This window comes from Leuciscus leuciscus (genome assembly GCF_965113295.1).
Source record: "Leuciscus leuciscus genome assembly, chromosome: 20".
In the NCBI taxonomy this organism is placed as follows: Eukaryota; Metazoa; Chordata; class Actinopteri; order Cypriniformes; family Leuciscidae; genus Leuciscus; species Leuciscus leuciscus.
Window position 1 is genome coordinate 30637812 of NC_138744.1, and position 18540 is coordinate 30656351.

Genomic DNA, 18540 nt, shown 5'->3' on the forward strand with positions numbered 1-18540 from the left:
AGTGTAACCCCGGCATCCTGGCCAAATTTGCCCCTTGGCCTCTGTCTATCATGGCCTCCTAATCATCCTCATATACTGATTGGCTTCATCACTGTCTCCTCTCCACCAGTAAGTTGGTGTGTGGTGGGCGTTCTGGCGCAATATGGCTGCCGTCGCATCATCCAAGTGGATGCTGCACATTGGTGGTGGTTGAGGAGATTCCCCCCTTCTATGTAAAGCGCTTTGAGGTCTCAGAAAAAGCGCTATATAAATGTAACGAATTAATACCATAAAGGTCTACATTGCAGCCATCTCCCACTTTCACGCATTAGTGGATGGTGTAAGTATTAGCAAACACCCTTTGGTGTCTCAATTCCTTAAGGGTGCACACCATTTACGCCCAGTGAGAGAGTATGAGATCACCTGCTTGGGACCTTACTATTGTCTTACACTCACTGGCCAAAGCACCTTTTGAACCTTTGGAACAAGTCGATCTCAAGTTCTTGACATGTAAGACATTTTCCTCCTGGCGATATGTTCAGCCAAGAGAGTTATTGAATTGCACTCTTTATCAGTCAGTGAAGAGTGCTTGAGATGGGAGGCGGAAAAAACAGGGTTTTTTTCTGGCCAAACTCGTCATTCCTTCACAAGGTACAGGGTTGGATAATTCTTCTCTATGTCCTATTAGAGCATTGCACACATACATTGAGCGCACTCGTCTGTTGTGGCAGTCACAGATGCTAACTACTCGTATGCTTTGACAAGAAATGTCTAAGCAACAATTATCTCATTGGATAGTGGATACAATGTCACAAGCTTATTCCAACCAGAATCTACCTATCCCTGGTGATCTGGTTGCTCACTCTACCAGAAGCATGGCTACTTCCTGGGCGGCCCTCAAGGTGGTAGTACTCTCAGACATCTGTGCTGCAGCCTCATGGAGTAGGCCTACTCCAAGATTTTATAGGATTAATGTAACAAATCCAAATTCTTTGGGGTCCGCTGTTTTATCTGTAGCTAAAGTGCCAGGAGAGGGAAAAGATACTAGTCCTTCGTGACCCTGCTGGTATAAGTCAGGACAAGACCGTGCTGATGGTCTAAGTGTGGTCGTAAGTTATGTCTATAACTATGGATTTATGAGACCAAACGATGACAGTCACCATCCCTTGTCACTCAGGATGAGCGTTCCAGGCAAGAGGAAGTGGTTGGTTCATCCAGATGTTATATAGCCAACCCCTAAGTCAGTTACCTGACATTGTTGATATTAGGTCTCGAGGATAGGCGGAAGAATGGCGTCATTCAGGATACTCTACATTCTCTATCATCATGAAAGTTTTTTTTTTTTTTTTTGCATGCATTTTAAAGCAATATCAGTTTAAACTTCTCATGGTTTTCTGAGCACACACACCCGAAGCCCGCACATAGAAAGCTGACTGTCAGACAGCGTGTCCCGTGAGTATTAAACAAATTTCTCTTTCACGTCTTATTGCACTTAAACTGTCAAATACACACAAGGTAATGTCAAAAACACACAAAGTACACAAACACAGTCTGTTGTGTCTGTGAACGTAAACAGCAAGTAAAGAAATCACATGTGTATATTAGATGTGTGTATTAAAGCGACAGCAGTTTACAGCAATACCTACTGCTATATGCTGTTAATATGAATCAAACAACAATAGAAAAACAAAATCACTCACTGCTCTTGATTGAATAACTTTAATAAGAATACATTTCTTACTTGAATGCTGCTGTTAAATGCTCTGGCGAGGAGATAAACATGGCGGACATGTGGACAGTGAACTTAGGGGAGGAGCCAAGCTAATAGGGCAGATTCATGGGCGGGGCCTATTAAAATGTGATTTCACATTGGAGCACATTCCTGAACGGCTTATTTTGAGACACTAGGTATGTTGGTGGCTAGCTAGGGTGGTTGTGTACCCTACACAGAGTGGTTATATGTTCAAAAACAATATAAAAGTGAATTTTGCATTATAGGTCCCCTTTAAATAATGAGTCAATACATCATCAATCCTTCTTTCAAAACGTGTTTTTTTTTTTTTTCTAGACCTGTAGGGATGGTTTTTGCAGGAAATTGTGCGCATACATCACTCGCCCGAGTCACGTCATATCCGTAAATAGATAAAAGTTGCTCATATGTCATAACAAATCGGGTCCTCCCTTATTAAATCGGGTCTCTATCAACGATCACCTAATATTTGTAAAGTTTAAAATATGTATAGCTTACTATATAGTGCATAAAACAAATTGAACGTAATTTCTTTCTGATAAACTGTTCATTAATATTATTATTGGTAATAATAGACTATTAAGTTGATAATTGAACATCATTACATTCTTTTTATAACTGAAATATTTGGAGGTTAAACACTTAACACGTAATTACATTAAAAATTATTTTGAATACATGTCCTGCATGGACAAAAAAAGAGAGAAAAAAGGCCAAGCCCAAAATGGCTAAACACTAAGCTTTTAATTGTCTTACCCAGAAATTGGTCAGGAAATTAGCAGTATTTAAGCAAATGTACTACTTAAATAGCTATTGCTGTCTCAGAAAAAACAAACATTAAATGCAGAATAAAGTTTTTGTCAGAACATGGGAAGTTATGTGTGGAAGGATGAAACAGGAGTTGCATGGTGATGCTCCAGAACGTTGTCTTCGAAAATCTGCTGAGAAATATAATAATATGCATCTCTACCACAGTGAAGCATGGAGGAAGAGACTGTGTCATTGTGTGAGAAGCCTTTTTAGCTGCTGATATTGGTGAGCTACTTCACTGTGAAAAGTCATTTAATGCTTTGGAGTACAGGAGAATATTGCAGAATGGCTTGATTGCCACAAATGACACGTTATTACCTAAAGAGGAATGATCAGATGTTATGTTTCAACAAGACAATGCTACTGCCAAAATTGCAAAGACAACCAAAAAGTGTCTTGAGAACAAGTCCATCAGTCTCAAGTTTTGGCCTGGTCAGAGTAATGATTTGAACCCTATAGTGAATATTTGGATGAACTGGGAGACATTTTTCAACTACTCATGAACTGTTTGAAGCCATCAACATTGAGTGAAACAAAACTTGTAAAAAGTTGTCTGCAAATTTACCCACACGGCTTAAACATTTAAAGAAAACAAAGGGGAAGGCTATTCTGTGCTAAGTTACTTTATCTACAGCATTTGTGCAATTTCCTGACCCGTGATTTATGAAAAGACCATTAGAAGACCACTAAATATTTAGCCATTTTTGGCCTAGCCCATTTTTTATAACTACTAAGTACTAACATTTAAATTAATAATTTGATACAATGTATATAAATATATATTTGTTTTCCATAATATAATATAAATAATATAGACATGACCTAAAAATATATGGGGTTTATTATTAAATTAAAATATAAAATTGGAAATGAACATTGTGTTTAGTTTACCCATGTTGTCTGCCCTTCGGTGCAGCTGATTCCTGAAACAGATGGACACCAAACACACGCTTATTACATGCACATATTTCTTATATTTACTTCACGAGTGTTATTCTACCTCTCTGTTGATCTGAAAACATACCGTAGAGCTGTCATCATGTGGAGAAAGGCACGGCACGGACACAGTTAATGCAGGGACACCAGAGAGGCTGTCGGTAGCATAATGGCAGAAAGGCAGTCCATCCATAAATGTGTCCCCCTCTGGGTTCGGTCTTTCAGCCTACAGATTTAACATAATGCCGTCTGAGCCTGTCATTCAACTTCCCTACCACCAGAGGACACCATGCACGGAATACTGGCTGTTTCTCTAATCATCTCGTATCATCATCTGCATTATATTTCCTGCTTCTATGTTTAAGTAGTCTAGTGATTATTCATCTTTGTTCTTCAATTGCTTTCTTTGTAAAAGTATTTTGATACATGATTACTTATAGATTACTTATTTAGCAGTTATTTGCTGGAATGTCATGGTGAATTATGACAATTAATGAAAACACAAATTCTACAAGACGAGAACTGATCTTTCCAAAATATATTTATTTACACTTAAGTATTGTGTTATTTTTAAAAACTCATTTTATTATTACCAGTATCTCTTAAAGAAATAGTTCATCCACCAGTTACGTAGTATTTCATACATCTTTTGCTGATATATAATCTTCCATATATTGGTAATAATTCAAAATTCTATTCTTCATCTTTTCAGAACATGTTTTATAGCAAGTTAGTGAAACATGCAAACATATTTTACATATACAACATCAACAACAACAACAAAAGGAAAGAAAGAAAGAAATATAAAGAAAAAAAGTCAAGTACTTTCAAAAGTCACAACCGTATAATAATATAAAAACAAGCAAAGAAATACATGGGAGGCAACAAGTGACTAAAACAAATTTTTGTCACAGGAAATGTAAATAACAAAAACCAATGAGCCTAAATACATTCAGTCAATCATGCAATCTGTATTATGTAAATGTGTAATCTTCTGGAGATGTGCAACACAAGGGTATGTGTAGTGTATCTAATGCATTAAGTCAAGTGTTTTATTTTTAAAACATATTTTGGTGCTAGAAACAATGTAGGCAGTAGAAAGATTCTACATAAAAAGTCCACATTAATGGATCCAATTCTTTTGTTGTTTTGAATTATTTTGTGTAAACTCCAAAGTCCAGCTCCCAGTGATATCCAAGGCAAACTTCAAGGTAGCCCTAGCCTCTAGTGTCTTCATGCAAATGGCAGATGCAATGGAAGAAGGAAACCCTCAGTAAGGATCTAAAAACATTAAAAAAATATACTATGAAGCAACAAAATGACAAAAAAAACCGCAACAAAATAGGTGAATGAAGGGAAACTAAAATATACTTGGTACAATGCAAAAACAAACCCTCATAGAGAGGTAGTGAATGTGAACATATAATAAACTACCTGGATGTCTAAGGATGTGGGCTGCTGATGAGCATCATTTATCTTGTGATCCAAGACCAAATGTGTGGCATCATCAAGTCCATATCTAGTAACTGATGATCTCTGTGGGGGGAAAAACATGACAAAACACAAACTATAAATGACACAAGCACAACTATTATATGGCTGAAAGCTGTCAATAAATCCTTAGGAAAAGCAAACATATGGCATTCAGTTCATTAAAGCAGCTGCTCAAGATAGCAGAAACATCATATATCTGTTTAAAAAAGCACAGTGATAGAACAGAGTAAGAAAGGCTTTGAGACAATACAAAGAATTTAGAAAAATCAGCGTGGTCATTACAAGACGGCTGCAATAAATGTACATTTAGTTCAACTTACAATACATTCATCCAGATCTGTCCAGATGTTATGAGTGAGGAATGGATCAGACACCTGAGACATCTGAAATCTTCATTGGATAACACATCAGTGGAGGACTGACAGTGAATCTGGGCCTTGAGGACTCATTAACTGTCAGGAGTAATGAGTTCTTTTGTAAAGGACTTTGGAGAGGGACTGGATCCAGTAAATGAAAAATGGACTTTCATAACAGAAAGCTCCAGTTTTAAGGGACATGAATATTGGCTTGTTGCACAAGGTGATTGCTCCTCCTTTAGTGTTTATGCATAGGTATAGTGTTTTGTTTTACATTCCATGAAACAAGCTGCAACTTTTATTTGCTCTAATATCTCTCTTTTAAATCTATACAAATATGTAAAAATAACCACACTCTTTGTTAATCTCAATTTCTTTTTTGTAAAACTTGGTATATTTTCTGGTATACTATCCATAAACCGAAGTATTAAAAGAATTTTCTAAAATAATAAGTAGAAATATAGACTCAATATAAGCAACATTAAATACAGTCTAATCCGAGTTGGATTTTTAGAAAAATCTCCAAAATGCTGAAAGTAACTTGTAGTATGTTAACATCTCCTGAATTTAGATGCTGTATTTATGTATAAAATAAGAACATAAAAATACCACTTTCAAAATACATAACATGTCTGTATAAACTGAAATATACCTAAATGAAATAACTTGAACTATGAATAAAGCTAACCAGGTAATTAATAGTTTGTAAGCATCCAAACTACATAAAATGGAAATTTAACCATTGCAGAAAAAAATTATACTGGTAGTTTTTGGAATGCATTTTCCTATACCAAACACATGCAAAGCGGAAAAAAAGTCATTATTTTTTGTCTAATTAATTTCTGTGTATTATGTAACTGTAGTGTATAGCGTCAGCATTGATATGAAAGCTACAGGACCACGTGGGGTCCAGCTTTAAAATCTGCGGTTGTAATTGGAGGAAGTATATGATGATGATGAGAAGTTCAAGCTGAATCCAGAGCCAGTAGCATCAATGCTGCCTCTTCTTGAACCTGACCTAGAGCCTGTTCTGGACCCAGTCCGAGATCCAGAGGCAGATGCAGCACCACTGACATTGTAGGGACTGTAGAGACCTTTACTGGATGTTGATGAAGCTTCCAGAAGCCTAAGGCCAGATCCCTCTTCAACCATGCTTCTGTCCATGGCATCTTTGTAGGAGATCTTCAGTTTGGTTTTGGGACATGTAAGATATTTTGTGTAAGCACTCACATCTCTGAGCTTTTGGGCTGTACGACCATCAATAGAACCTTTCCTGATTGCCTCCTCTAAGGAGATACGTGCCTCAGCCTCTGGCTCAATAAGGCCACCAGTAAGATACTGCACCTCCAGGAAACGCTGTCCTGCCTCATAATAAAGCCAGCCTTTCTTGAGAGCCTGAGCAGCAGACATTTTGACTTTAGTGCGAGGATCATCAAATCCATGGAAAGCTTTCTGGGCTAAGTTGAGTCTGTCAACCATTATCTTATCTATAAGACCCTTCTCTGTCGCTTCAGCAACTGGGAATTTATCTCCAGTAGATGGGTCTATTATGCCACCAGTACAAGCTTGTGCCTCCAACAGTCTCTGGCCAGTTATAGAATCCACTAAGTTCCTACGCATGGCTTCAGTGACTGAAACTTTTTCTAGGCTATCTGTATCAAGTATTCCAGCCACAGGACCTGTCTCCTCAGATGGATCATTCCATACAGTTGCAGGAGTTTTGATGGAAGGTATGGGGCTCATTGGATAAGAGGAGGTGGATCCAAAGGAAGAGGATCGGGAACGAAAACCACTCATGTTTCCAGATAACATATCAGCAAATTCTGTGATAGAAAGGGTGCCGGAGCGGTACTGGTCGATTGCACTCTGGTCAATAAGACCTCTTGCAATAGCGTCATCAATGTCATACTGTCGACCTGATCTTCGGTCAATGAGTATAGACTTTTCAACCCCTTCTGATGATGTCACTGTGATTTCTTCCCATTCACACTCTTGCTCTGAAAGTTCAAGGTAAGTCTGATGGTCAATTAGCCCTTTGCGGTAGGCTTCATACACAGACATCTCTTTGCCTGAATCGGGATCTACAATGACAACTCTGCGTTTGCGAACTGAGGATTTGGTAGAAGACTGTTTCTCGCGTTTCTTTTCTTTAAGAAGCAAGAGCACAAGACCTGTGTCTGGGTCTACAATACATCTTTCCATCAGCTGCAGGTAGGTCAGATTTTCTTCAGTGTTCGGGTCAAAGAAGCCCTTGGTGTCATCTGTTGGGTCACTGAGGATCTCGTTCATTTCCTCATCGAAAAACCCTCGGTTGTAGGCAACTTCGACTGGCAAGCGGTGACTCTGCTCTGGGTCAATAATTCCTCCAGTAGCAATCTGGGCCTCAAGAAGACGAATTCCATGGTCTCTCAAAATCAGGCCCTTTTTCATTGCCTGGAACAGTGAGATCATTTTGCCTGTATAAGGATCTCTATAGCCAGTCACAGCCCTCTCAGCAGACAGGAGCTTGTCTTTGAACTCTGGGCCGACAATTCCCATCTTAACTGATTCATTTACTGTTAACTTGAGGTTCTTGATAGGGTCAATGATATAACCTGTGGCTGCTTGTGCTTCCAGCAACTCAAAAGCAGTACCTGGCCTGATCATGTTCTTTTTCATGGCTTGGTAGATAGAAAGACGGTCTTTAGTAGACTCCACATGCACGCCAGCAATACAGCTTGAGCCCTCAAGATATTTCCGCAATCTTTTGCTCACCTCCTCCACTGATAGTAGCCCCTCATTAAGTTCGCTGACTGTTTGTTCATCAATGATTTTTGAGCGATATAACTCCTCTATTGTTATTTCTTTTCTGAGACCTTTGAAGAGCAGCCTTCTGTCTGCTAGAGACAACAGATATAGCCCATCTTTGTCAACCTTGCATCTTTTCAAAAGCTGAGCATATGAAAGCTTTTCATCCGTTAATGGATCAACGTATCCTTTAACCTCATCGGACAGCTTTTCATTTGTCTCTTTGTTAATATATCCACGTTGTGTGGCAATCTCTGTTGGCAGGTGGAAGTTATATTCTGGATCAATAATACCACCTGTTGCCGTTTGAGCTTCAAGTAGTCTTAGGGCATAGTCCTCGGACACAAGCTCCTTTTTCATTGCTTGGAAGAGGGAGACAACCTTTCCACTATATGGATCCTTATAGCCAGTGACTGCTCTCTCTGCAGACAAGAGCTTATCATGAATTTCTGGGCCCACTACACCTTTGCGCACTGCTTCATCTACAGTGAGCATTTCATTCCTGACAGGATCAATGATGAATCCAGTGGCTGCTTGAGCCTCCAAGAGACCAATTGCAATGTCTGGCTTCATCATCTCTCTCTTCATTGCTTGATAAATGCTGATTTTGGAATTTGAATCAGTCACCACACCAGAAACACTGCCAGTTCCATACAAGTACTGCTTAACACTTTGCATCTCCATGACATCGCGCATAGTCTTTTTCTCTTTCTTCAACAGGTTGTAGGTCTCAAGGTCAATGATGCGGGCATTGTAGAGATCTTCAATAGTAATTTGACGTCTTCTTGTGCTGCCCGTCTGGATGTTCCCCCCTTTAATAATTTCTCTCTGCTCAAGAATCTCAATTATAATGATTATCATCCGTTCCTTTGTTATGTTGCCAGAACGATATTCTTCCAGAAGCTGAGCCCTTTGCTCCTCAGGAAGTAGATTTGAATTCATGACATCCCAGAGAGACATAGAGCCCTGACCTTCAATGGGTAGATCAACCTGGGTAGTGGTTAGATCACTCTGAGTTTGTTCTTCACTGTAAAGGTATGTCTTCTCCACAACTGTTGGGGCCTGTGGTTTGGAGAGCTTTAGTAGATTTAAACCTGTGTCAGGATCTGCCATACACTTGTCTTTTAACTGTTTGTATGATATGTTCTCATCAGATGCAGGGTCAGAGAAGTACTTGCTTTCAGCAATGCTGCTGGCCAGCTGTTTGGTAACATAGCCACGTTGAACAGCAATTTCAACAGGAATACGATGACTGTTTACTGGATCAATAACTCCACCTGCGGCCAACTGTGCCTCCAAGAGTGGCATGGCATGTTCTTTGAGGATAAGGTCTTTCTCCATGGCTTGATACAGGGAGATCTTATTGCCAGTGAATGGGTCTTTATATCCAGTGACAGCTTTTTCAGCAGAGAGAAGTTTCTCATGAAGCTCCGGACCAACGAGGCCTGCTTTAACTGCATCATCCACAGTAAGACATTCATTTCTTGATGGATCCACAATGAATCCTGTGGCAGCTTGAGCTTCAAGCAAAGCGATACCTGTGTTTTGTCTGAGGAATTTCTTTCTCATTGCTTGGTAGATGCTGACTTTCTCTTTTGTAGGCTCTAGATAAACTCCAGCAATGCTCTCAGAGCCTTGGAGATACTTGTTGACTGAGGTGTTTTTGCTTACCTCTTTTGGAGTCTTTTTACCTTGTTCCAGCAAATCATAGGTAGACTTGTCAATGATTTTGGAGTCAAATAATGACTTGGCAGGAACTGGTGCCCTAAGTCCCTTAAAGTACCCCTCTTCTTGTTTCTTGGTATCTTTCTCAGTGACAATTACAATTAAAATCTTTGTAATCTTCTCAATTGTCATTTTCCCAGATCTGTATTGCCTTATTAGGTCAAGTCTTTGCTCCTCAGTGAGATAATCCGAGTTAATGAGCTCCCATATGGTAACTTTTCTCCCTTTAAAATGTCCACTCTGAACTTCAACAGTTGCCTGAGTCATTGAGTCTTTGGTCTGGTCATCAGTATATTTCAACTCCTCCTTGGCATTGATGGCTTGCTCAGACAAAGGAAGAAGCTGAAGGCCAGTCTTTTTGTCAGTGACACATCTTTTATAAAGCTGCAGATAAGTGACATATTCCTGAGTGTTTGGGTCAAAGTATCCTTTAACATCATCAGTTGGGCTGGCCAAAATCTTTTGGGTTGCATCATCAAAACTGCCCTTCATGCAGGCAATGTCATGCGGAATACGGTGACTTTGAACAGGATCAACGATGCCTCCGGTTGCCAGTTGTGCGTCAAGCAGCCGGAATCCCTGGTCCTTCATGATCAGATCTTTCTTCATAGCCTCAAACAGAGAAATTGTTTTTCCAGTGTAAGGATCTTTGTAGCCTGTGACAGCTCTCTCTGCAGACAGTAGTTTTTCATGAAGCTCTGGACCGACAACACCTGCTTTTACAGCCTCATCTACTGTAAGTTTTTGGTTTTTAATAGGATCTACGACATATCCTGTAGCAGCTTGTGCTTCCAAGAGATTAAGGGCAGGCCCAGGTCTCATCATGTCCCTTTTCATGGCATCATATAAGGACATTGTTTGTTTGGTTGAGTCAATAATTACTCCTGCAATGCAATTAGTGCCTTTCAAGGCATTGCGCACATGCTCCATCTCAGACACATCTTTTACCAGCAGTTGTCCTTTCTGCAACTTGTTATATAGGTCTTTGTCAATAACTTTGGATTCAAGAAGTTTTGTAGCAGGTACAGGTGCTCTCAGGCCTTCGAAGGCAAGCTCATTCTTTTTCTCTTTTTCCTCTGCCACAGTTAGAACAATTTTGATGATCTTTTCAACTGTAATTTTTCCAGTTTTGTATTGACGGATAAGATCTTTTTTCTGGTCCTCAGTGAAGTACTCTGAGTTTATAATTTCCCAGATGGTCACAGTCTTTCCTTTAAACCTTCCAAATGGCACAGACACAGTTGTCTTGTCAAAGACATCCCTTGTTTCCTCATCTGTGAATATTCTGGCATTTAGAGCAGCCTCCTCAGAGATGGGCAAAAGAAGCAGTCCTGTTTCTGGATCAGTGACACACCTTTCTATTAGCTGGTGGTAGGTCAGATTTTCTTGGGTGTTTGGATCATAGAATCCCTTGACATCATCTGTTGGATTTTGTAGCATTTTATTGGTGGCTGCATCAAACTGACCCTGTTTATAGGCCATTTCAGTTGGCACACGATGACTGTTGACTGGATCAATAATTCCACCTGTTGCTATCTGAGCCTCAAGCAATCTGATGGCATGATCCTCCCCAATGAGACCCTTCTTCATTGCTTCAAAGAGGGAGATCTTTGCCTCTGTGTATGGATCCTTGTAACCAGTGACAGCTCTCTCTGCAGACAGCATCTTGTTGTGAAGTTCAGGTCCAATTAGACCCTCTTTAACTGCCTCATTGACAGAGAGTTTCTTGTTTTTAATTGGGTCAATTATGTATCCAGAAGCGGCCTGTGCCTCCAGCAGGACTAGCCCTGTCCCAGGAGCAATCTTCTTCTCCTTGACGGCTTGATAGATGGGCATTTTTTGATTTGGATGAACAAGCAGGCCACCAATGCAGTTCTTGCCCTTAAGAATGGTTTTAAGTTTTTCTGTCTTGCTGAGATCTTGGATTGTGGTGTCACCACTCTGGAGCTTATCATAATCCATTTTGCTTAAAAGTCCTATGTCAAAAAGTCTACTTGCAGGTACTTTCTCACGAATCCCATCGAAAGATAATACAGAGAAACCATTTGGGCCGTCAGCTTCATCAGAAATACTTTGACCATTGAGGACTTTTTTGTATTCGGTCTGGATGTGAATCTCTTGGGTGAGTTTCTGAGCAACCTCAAGCTGCTGAAGTTTCTCGCGCAGTTGCTGGTTTTCCTCAGCAAGCATTCTTTCTTGTTCAAGCTTTTTCCTCTCAAGTTCTTGCATCTCTTTCTGCTTGTTGAGCATCTCTTTTTCAGCTTCTTTCTGTTTCATCAGAGCAGAATCCATAGTGGCCTTAAGTTTCATCTTTTCGTCCTCCATTTGTTTTCTTTGACGTTCCTGTTCATCTTTCAGGGCTTTTGACTTTTTGACCTCTTCTTCAAATTGGCTCTCTAACCTCTTCTTTTCATCCTCAATTTGTTTTTCCTTCTTCAAAAGCATCTCCTTTTCTGACATAAATGTCTGCTGAAGAATAGTTTTCTCCTGTTTAATTTGTTCTTGCTGAGCATTCGCCATCTGTAAAAGAAGAAACCATGAACAACGTTAAAACATTGCTGAAAAAGATTCGGACAAATCATTTTCAATGTCAATTTTAAGATTAATGAGAAATCATTATGGATTATAATTAAATAAAGGAAGATATTTGTAAAAAAAAGCAATGTTAGTTTTCAGAAAGAGGGTTAACAATGACATAAGCTGCAATTTATGCCATCTTTAGCACAATACCTCTTTGGACTTTTTCTGTAACTCTTCAGCCTCTTTTTTCAATTTTGCCTTCTCATTCTCAAGATCAGCAATGGCTTTGCGCAAGTCATCTGCTTCTTTGTTACTGCTCAATCTTTGTATTTCCAATTTTTGAACAACAGTCAATTTCTCTTTGGTGGAAAGCTCGGTCTCATGAAGTCGGGCACTAATCTCATCTGCCTGCTTCTTGAATTTCTTGGCTTCCTTCTCAGCTCTAGTCTGTGCATCACTGAGCTGTGAAACCTGAAGTCTAAGTTTCTCTGCCTCAGCTGTTATCTCCAACTGTCTCCTGCGTTCAGCCTCCAATGATTTTTGGAAGCCCTCAGTTTCCTCCTCAAGCCGTTGCTGCATCATTTGTTTGTCTTCAAGCAGCTTTTGGGCTTGCTCTTGAGCAAGGTCTTTCTGTCTCTGTAGCATTTCTGCCTCTGCTCTAAGTTTAGACGCCTCCTGAATGGCTTGCATCTTTTCTTTAAGCATCTTTTCAGCAAGTGCTCTCTGCTCTGCAAGGTCAGTCTCTGCAATATGTCTCATGCGAGCAGCCTCCTGGGCCTCAACGCTGAGCCTGGCAGCCTCCTCAGCAAGCTTTTTCATGTTCTCAGCCTCCTCAGCCAAGAATGTTTGAGTATTGTCTTTGTCCTTCTGGATGAGACGCTGATTCTCCTCTTCAATTCTGAGCTTAAGTTTGATTAGCTCTTCCATTTGAATCTTGACTTTGAACAGTTCCTCCTCTACCTGGGCTTTCTGTTTAACAGCATCACCAACCTCGTCCTTCAGGCGATGAAGCTCATCATCCAGGAGAGTCTTCTGTTTGTCTGTCTCATCCAACCGCAGTTTCACTTTAGTGAGCTCTTGCTCAACCTGAGATTTCTGCTTAAGTGTCTGCTCTGCATGTTTCTTGTGCCTAGCCATCTCTTCATCAGCTAGCTGTTTTTGCTTCAGCGCTGCTGTCTCAGCCTGAGCTCGCTTTTCTGCCTCTAGCTCTGCCTCTTTTCTGAGCCTCTCAGCCTCTTCTTGGGCTTTGGCCTGATTGTTTGCCTCAACCTCGGCAGCCTGACGCTGACGCTCTGCATCTTCAGCTTGATGGCGGAGGAGGGCAGCCTCTTTCTCTGCCTTTTGTTTGGCCTTTTCTGCTTCTTGGGCAAGCTTTTTGGCTTTCTCAAACTCCTCCTTGAGCCTTTTATGTACCATGCTGTCCTCTTTCTGCTGAACAAGAACACTTTGAACTTGCTGTTCAGCTGTAATTGCTTTCTGAGCAGCCTCGTTGGCAGCATATATTTGCCTCTCAGCTTCTTTATCAGCATCTTCTCTCTGCTTTCTGGCCTCATCTGCTTTCTTTTTGAGACGCTCCACTTCTTCTTGGGCAACTTGGCGCTGTCGAGCTGCCTCCTGTTCCGCCGCAGTAATCTTTTTCAGTTTTTCTTCAGCCTCCCTTCTTCTGTTTTCTTCTTCAAGGGCAAGCTTACGTAGCTTCTCGGCTTCCTCCTCAGCTCGTAGTTTGCTTTGGTGTGTTTCCTCAGCAATATTCTTCAGCTTATTCAGTTCAAGCTCCAAATCAAGCTTGCCAGATGAAGCCTTCTCAAAATTAAGTTTCAAGATACGAATCTCCTCTTCAACTATTCTTTTCTGTTTAAGAGTGTCATCCACAATTGATTTCTGTCTTTCTAATTCCATTTCAGAGGATTTCTTGAGCTGGTCGATCTTCTGCTCAATGTCTTGCTTGTGCTGGCTTGCCTGATCTTCAAGAGCCTTTCTCTGGTAAGCCTCAACCTCAGCATTCCTTCTCAAGCGTTCATTTTCAGCCTCCTTTTCTTTAAGAGCTATCTCTGCTTCAGTCTTCAAGCGAGTGGCTTCATTAATGGCAGTAAGTTTCTCTTTGAGAATTCTCTCTGCTTCTGCTCTCTGCCTTGCAGCTTCCTCCTCAGCAACTTGCCTCTGCCTCTTTGCCTCTTCAGCAATGGCACGGAGCTTGGCTGCTTCATCTGCAAGATCCCTCAGTTTAGCAGCTTCAGCTTCCAAGAGTTGTTTACTCTTTTCAGTGGTAGACATGCTATCCTTTTCAGCTTTAGATTTCAGCTGCAAAAGTATGTCCATTTCACTTCTAACTTTGGAAAGCTCATCTTCAAGCTGCTTCCGCTGCTGCTCTGCAGCACTGACCTCATTCTTAAGACGGTACAGTTCATCATCAAGCAGAGATCTCTGTTGCTCGGCATGATCAAAATCAGCTTTTAAGCGGATCAGCTCATGCTCTGCTGAAAGCTTCTGTTGTGCTGTGCTCTCTGCCATCTTCCTCTGCCGCTCAAGTTCTTGCTCAGCCATGTCTTTCTGTTTCAGGGCAGACTCTTCAGCTTTGGCCCGTTTTTTGGCCTCGCGCTCAGCATCATCTTTCTGTTTTTCGGCCTCTTCCTGTGCAAGACTCTTTTTGTGGGCCTCTTCCTCTGCCTGGAGCCTTAGACGAAGGGCTTCATTGGCTTTTTGCCTCCATTTTTCAAGCTCGCACTCAGCCTCTTCCCTTGCCTTGTCTGCCTCTTCCTGTTGCTTTTTGAGGCGTTCTGCCTCCTCCTGCAGTTGAATGACAGTTCCGTGCTTTTCTCGGAGTGACTCCTCGAGTTTGGATGTCTTCTCGACAAAGGACATGCGCTTGCTCTGCAGTTCAGCAGTGGCACTTTTCTGAGCTACTTCTTGAGCGACCTTGATTTGTCGTTCTTTCTCAATCTCAGCCTGCTTCATGTGTCTCTCTGCCTCCTCAGCCTGCATCTTGAACCTCTCAAGGTCATCCAGGGCTTTCTGCTTCTGCCTGGCAGCCTCTTTCTCTGCTTCAGACTTCAGCTTTAACTCTTCCTCCGCCATCCGCTTCTTCTGGGTCTCCTCATTGACCTGCTTACGAAGTTTCTCAGCCTCCTCCTGAGCAACTTTGCGAAGTCTCTCCGCCTCTGCAGCCTTGTCTCTAAGCTGCCTCACCTCGTCCTCTGCAGTGGACTTCTGCTTTACTGTAGTTTCCAACTGAAGTCTTATGATGTGGATCTCTTGCTCTATTTTGGACCGGCTTTGCAGAGCCTCCTCCACTTGTTGACTCTTTGATTTGATCTGTTGTTCGGAGAGGTTTTTGAGCTCATGCAGCTCCAGCTGGATGTTCTGCTTTTGCCTTTCAGCATCCACAGCAACAATCTCTCGTTTGCTAACCTCCTCTTGCATCATGAGCTTGAGCTCCTGTGCCTCTTTCTCCGCTTTGGCAATGGCCTTGGCATGAGCTTCAGCTAGCTGCTTCTGTTTCTCTAACTCTGCCTGCATTTCAGCCATTTTTTTCCTCTCTTCTGCTTTAAGTTTCTCAGCAGCTTTCTGTATTAGTGGAAGTAAATGGTAAAGAAAATTATGATCAGGATCAAGCATGACAGGGTGTTAAAAGATTTAGTTTACCAAAAAATAAAAATGCTGTCATCATTTATTAGCTCTTTTATTCCAAACCTGTGTGACTTTCTATTATATTATTATTATTATATTATTACTTTCCTCCATGGAACACAAAAGGTGATTTTTTTTAAGAATATCTTGGCCACTCAAAAGTATCATAATAGTGGACCATGTGACTTGCATTATATTCTAAGTCTTCTGAAGCTATTATATACGTATATCTTCAGAAAAATTGGAAAACAGCACAGAAGTTGTATGGACGACTGTCATCGTGCTTCGTCACTTTTGAAGTTTGAAAACTTCAAATCCCATTCCTTGTAATTGCATAAAAAAAAAGATTAAAAAAAATAAAAAAAAATCTATCATTATCGAAAAGTCTCCTTTTTGTTCCATGGAAGCAAGAAAGACGTGGTTTGCAATAACAAAATATCATTTGAGCAAATGATGACAGAATTTTTCATTATTTCAGTGAACTAATTATTTTAGTGTTAAGGTTTTTGTTTAGCTCAAAAGGAAGACAGGTTTAGATGCAAACATGACAAATGGGGTTAAAATAAATGAATAGTCAAATATGATATAATTAATGTATGGAGACACAAGACATTGCTTTAAAACACTACACTCTCATGACATGCTATGGTAGCACTCTGAAAACTATTTACTGCATTCCAGTTAAACAAAGTGATTCAGGAAAAAACTGTCTAATGGTATGCAATCAATATGCTGTTGTTTTAAACTAGATGACTGGATGAAAACTGAGCACACAATTAATACAGCTTTAAGAGTGTTAACAAAAAAACCTGACTTTCTAAAGGTATATCATCATTAAGGTATCTTGATTTAGTGGCCAGACCAAATGGTGAGATGAACAGAACAACTAAATACCAATAGTGCAAGCAAGTACTCCACTGTTAGCAATGGAAAGTAAGTTATAGATGTTAAAAGCAATGATTCAGGCAGACAAGCAGGTCCAGATCCACAGAAAAAGAGCAGAGGTTAGTAAGAAAAGAAAAGAAAAAAACATTTCAAATTACTTTGAAAAGTAAAAAAAGGGCAGTAGGAATCTGATTCTCAAATAAATGTAATTACACTGACTCTATGAGAATTGCAATAGCTAAGAGAATATACAGTGGTCAACATTTGAAGTGGATCAAAAAAGTTAATCAAAGTTGTCCTAAGACAAGAACGGGTATTGTTCAAAATTCATGTAAAACTTTGATTAAAGGTTTTGCTCCACTTCAAATGTTGACTACTGTAGCAATGAGAATCAGAAAACTACAATGAACAAAAGTACAATAACATTTACAGAGAAAGGCTAAATCATATAAGCTTGATGGGAGGAAATTCAGAAGATTCATGAAGAGGAATATTGGAATATGGGTATGAAATTACTAGAGCGTAGTGAAAAGTTTTACCTCTTTAGAGCCCAAAAAAGTTCAAGCAATCATCAAGACAAAGCACTGGCAAGCAGTTAGGAAAAGCAAAGAAACCAAAGGTTAGGGTTTGAAAGACATACAGTAGAGAGAAAAGAGAAAAGCATATAGGAAAAGTTGGCCTCATACAACTTGCTTTCCCTAGTGTGTATCAGACACTGTCTGACGTTCAAATATAACATATTCTGCTCTGTTAAAATATGTAAAAATACCTAAACAGCTGCTGGTAATTGTTGGAGCTTTACACTTAAAATAAAAAAAAATAAAAAAATGTATCTGCAAATTAATCATAAGCTTTTCTAACTTTTTGTAAAAGCAATGTGTACAGATAATGTCCTTGAAAGGTAATAATAGGTAATGTCCTTGAAAGGTAATGTGATTCTTAATGCTTGTTTTTTTTTAGCTAGGCATAATTTGGACAGGACAAATTTATTCTACCTGTAACTTACTTCTGTTTGTCACATACAGCTTTTGTTTCCAAAATGACATAATAAATGTCGAGTCACCCATACATTAAGTATATCTAGATGATTTTTTAATGAGTGGTTGGTTGAGTTGGTTAATATTAGTGTGTTGAGTTAGACTGGTGTGAATAGGGTCCCTTGGTGTCACGCACCTCCTCGTCCTCCAAGCGCCGCTGCGAGTCTGTGATGAACTTGATGTACTGACTGGTCAGCGTCATCAGTTCACTATAGCGAGTTCTCAGAGTTACATACTATGGTGAAAAAGATAAAGCATTTTGATCATTCAGATGATATCAGTAGGTAGGCTGTACTATTTTACAAGATAACATAATTGCACATTTAAAATGATAAAACACCATAGTAATCTACGCAAACATGAGTAATCAAATAATGCAAATGATATGAATTAGTATGAACTGATCTATGAGCGTTTTCCAACCTCTTGAATTATGTTATCAGAGGCTGACTCCATCTTGGTTTTCTTCAAAGGAGCAGTCAGAGGTTCTACCTGAGCTTTGTAGGCAACCAATTGTAGTTCATAATCCTGAAAAAAAAAGAAGAAAAAAAAGATTGTAGCTCTCCAACAACAAAAACAAAAATCTATACTTTTCAGCATCATTACTCCAGTCTTCAGAGTCACATGATCCTTC

The 18540-nt window shown here is 40.0% G+C and overlaps 1 protein-coding gene across 1 annotated transcript in view; it reads right to left on the reverse strand.

The window, feature by feature from the left end:
* Nucleotides 1-3998: 3998 nt before the first annotated feature.
* Nucleotides 3999-18540, reverse strand: part of plecb (plectin b) — a 79058-nt gene continuing 64516 nt past the window's right edge. Inside the window, 7 exon segments of the mRNA XM_082150211.1 lie at nt 3999-4756; nt 4910-5011; nt 5290-6245; nt 6247-12357; nt 12568-15921; nt 18043-18141; nt 18330-18434. Of these exon segments, the coding sequence (XP_082006337.1) occupies nt 6216-6245; nt 6247-12357; nt 12568-15921; nt 18043-18141; nt 18330-18434 (9699 nt within the window). The 3' untranslated portion in view covers nt 3999-4756; nt 4910-5011; nt 5290-6215.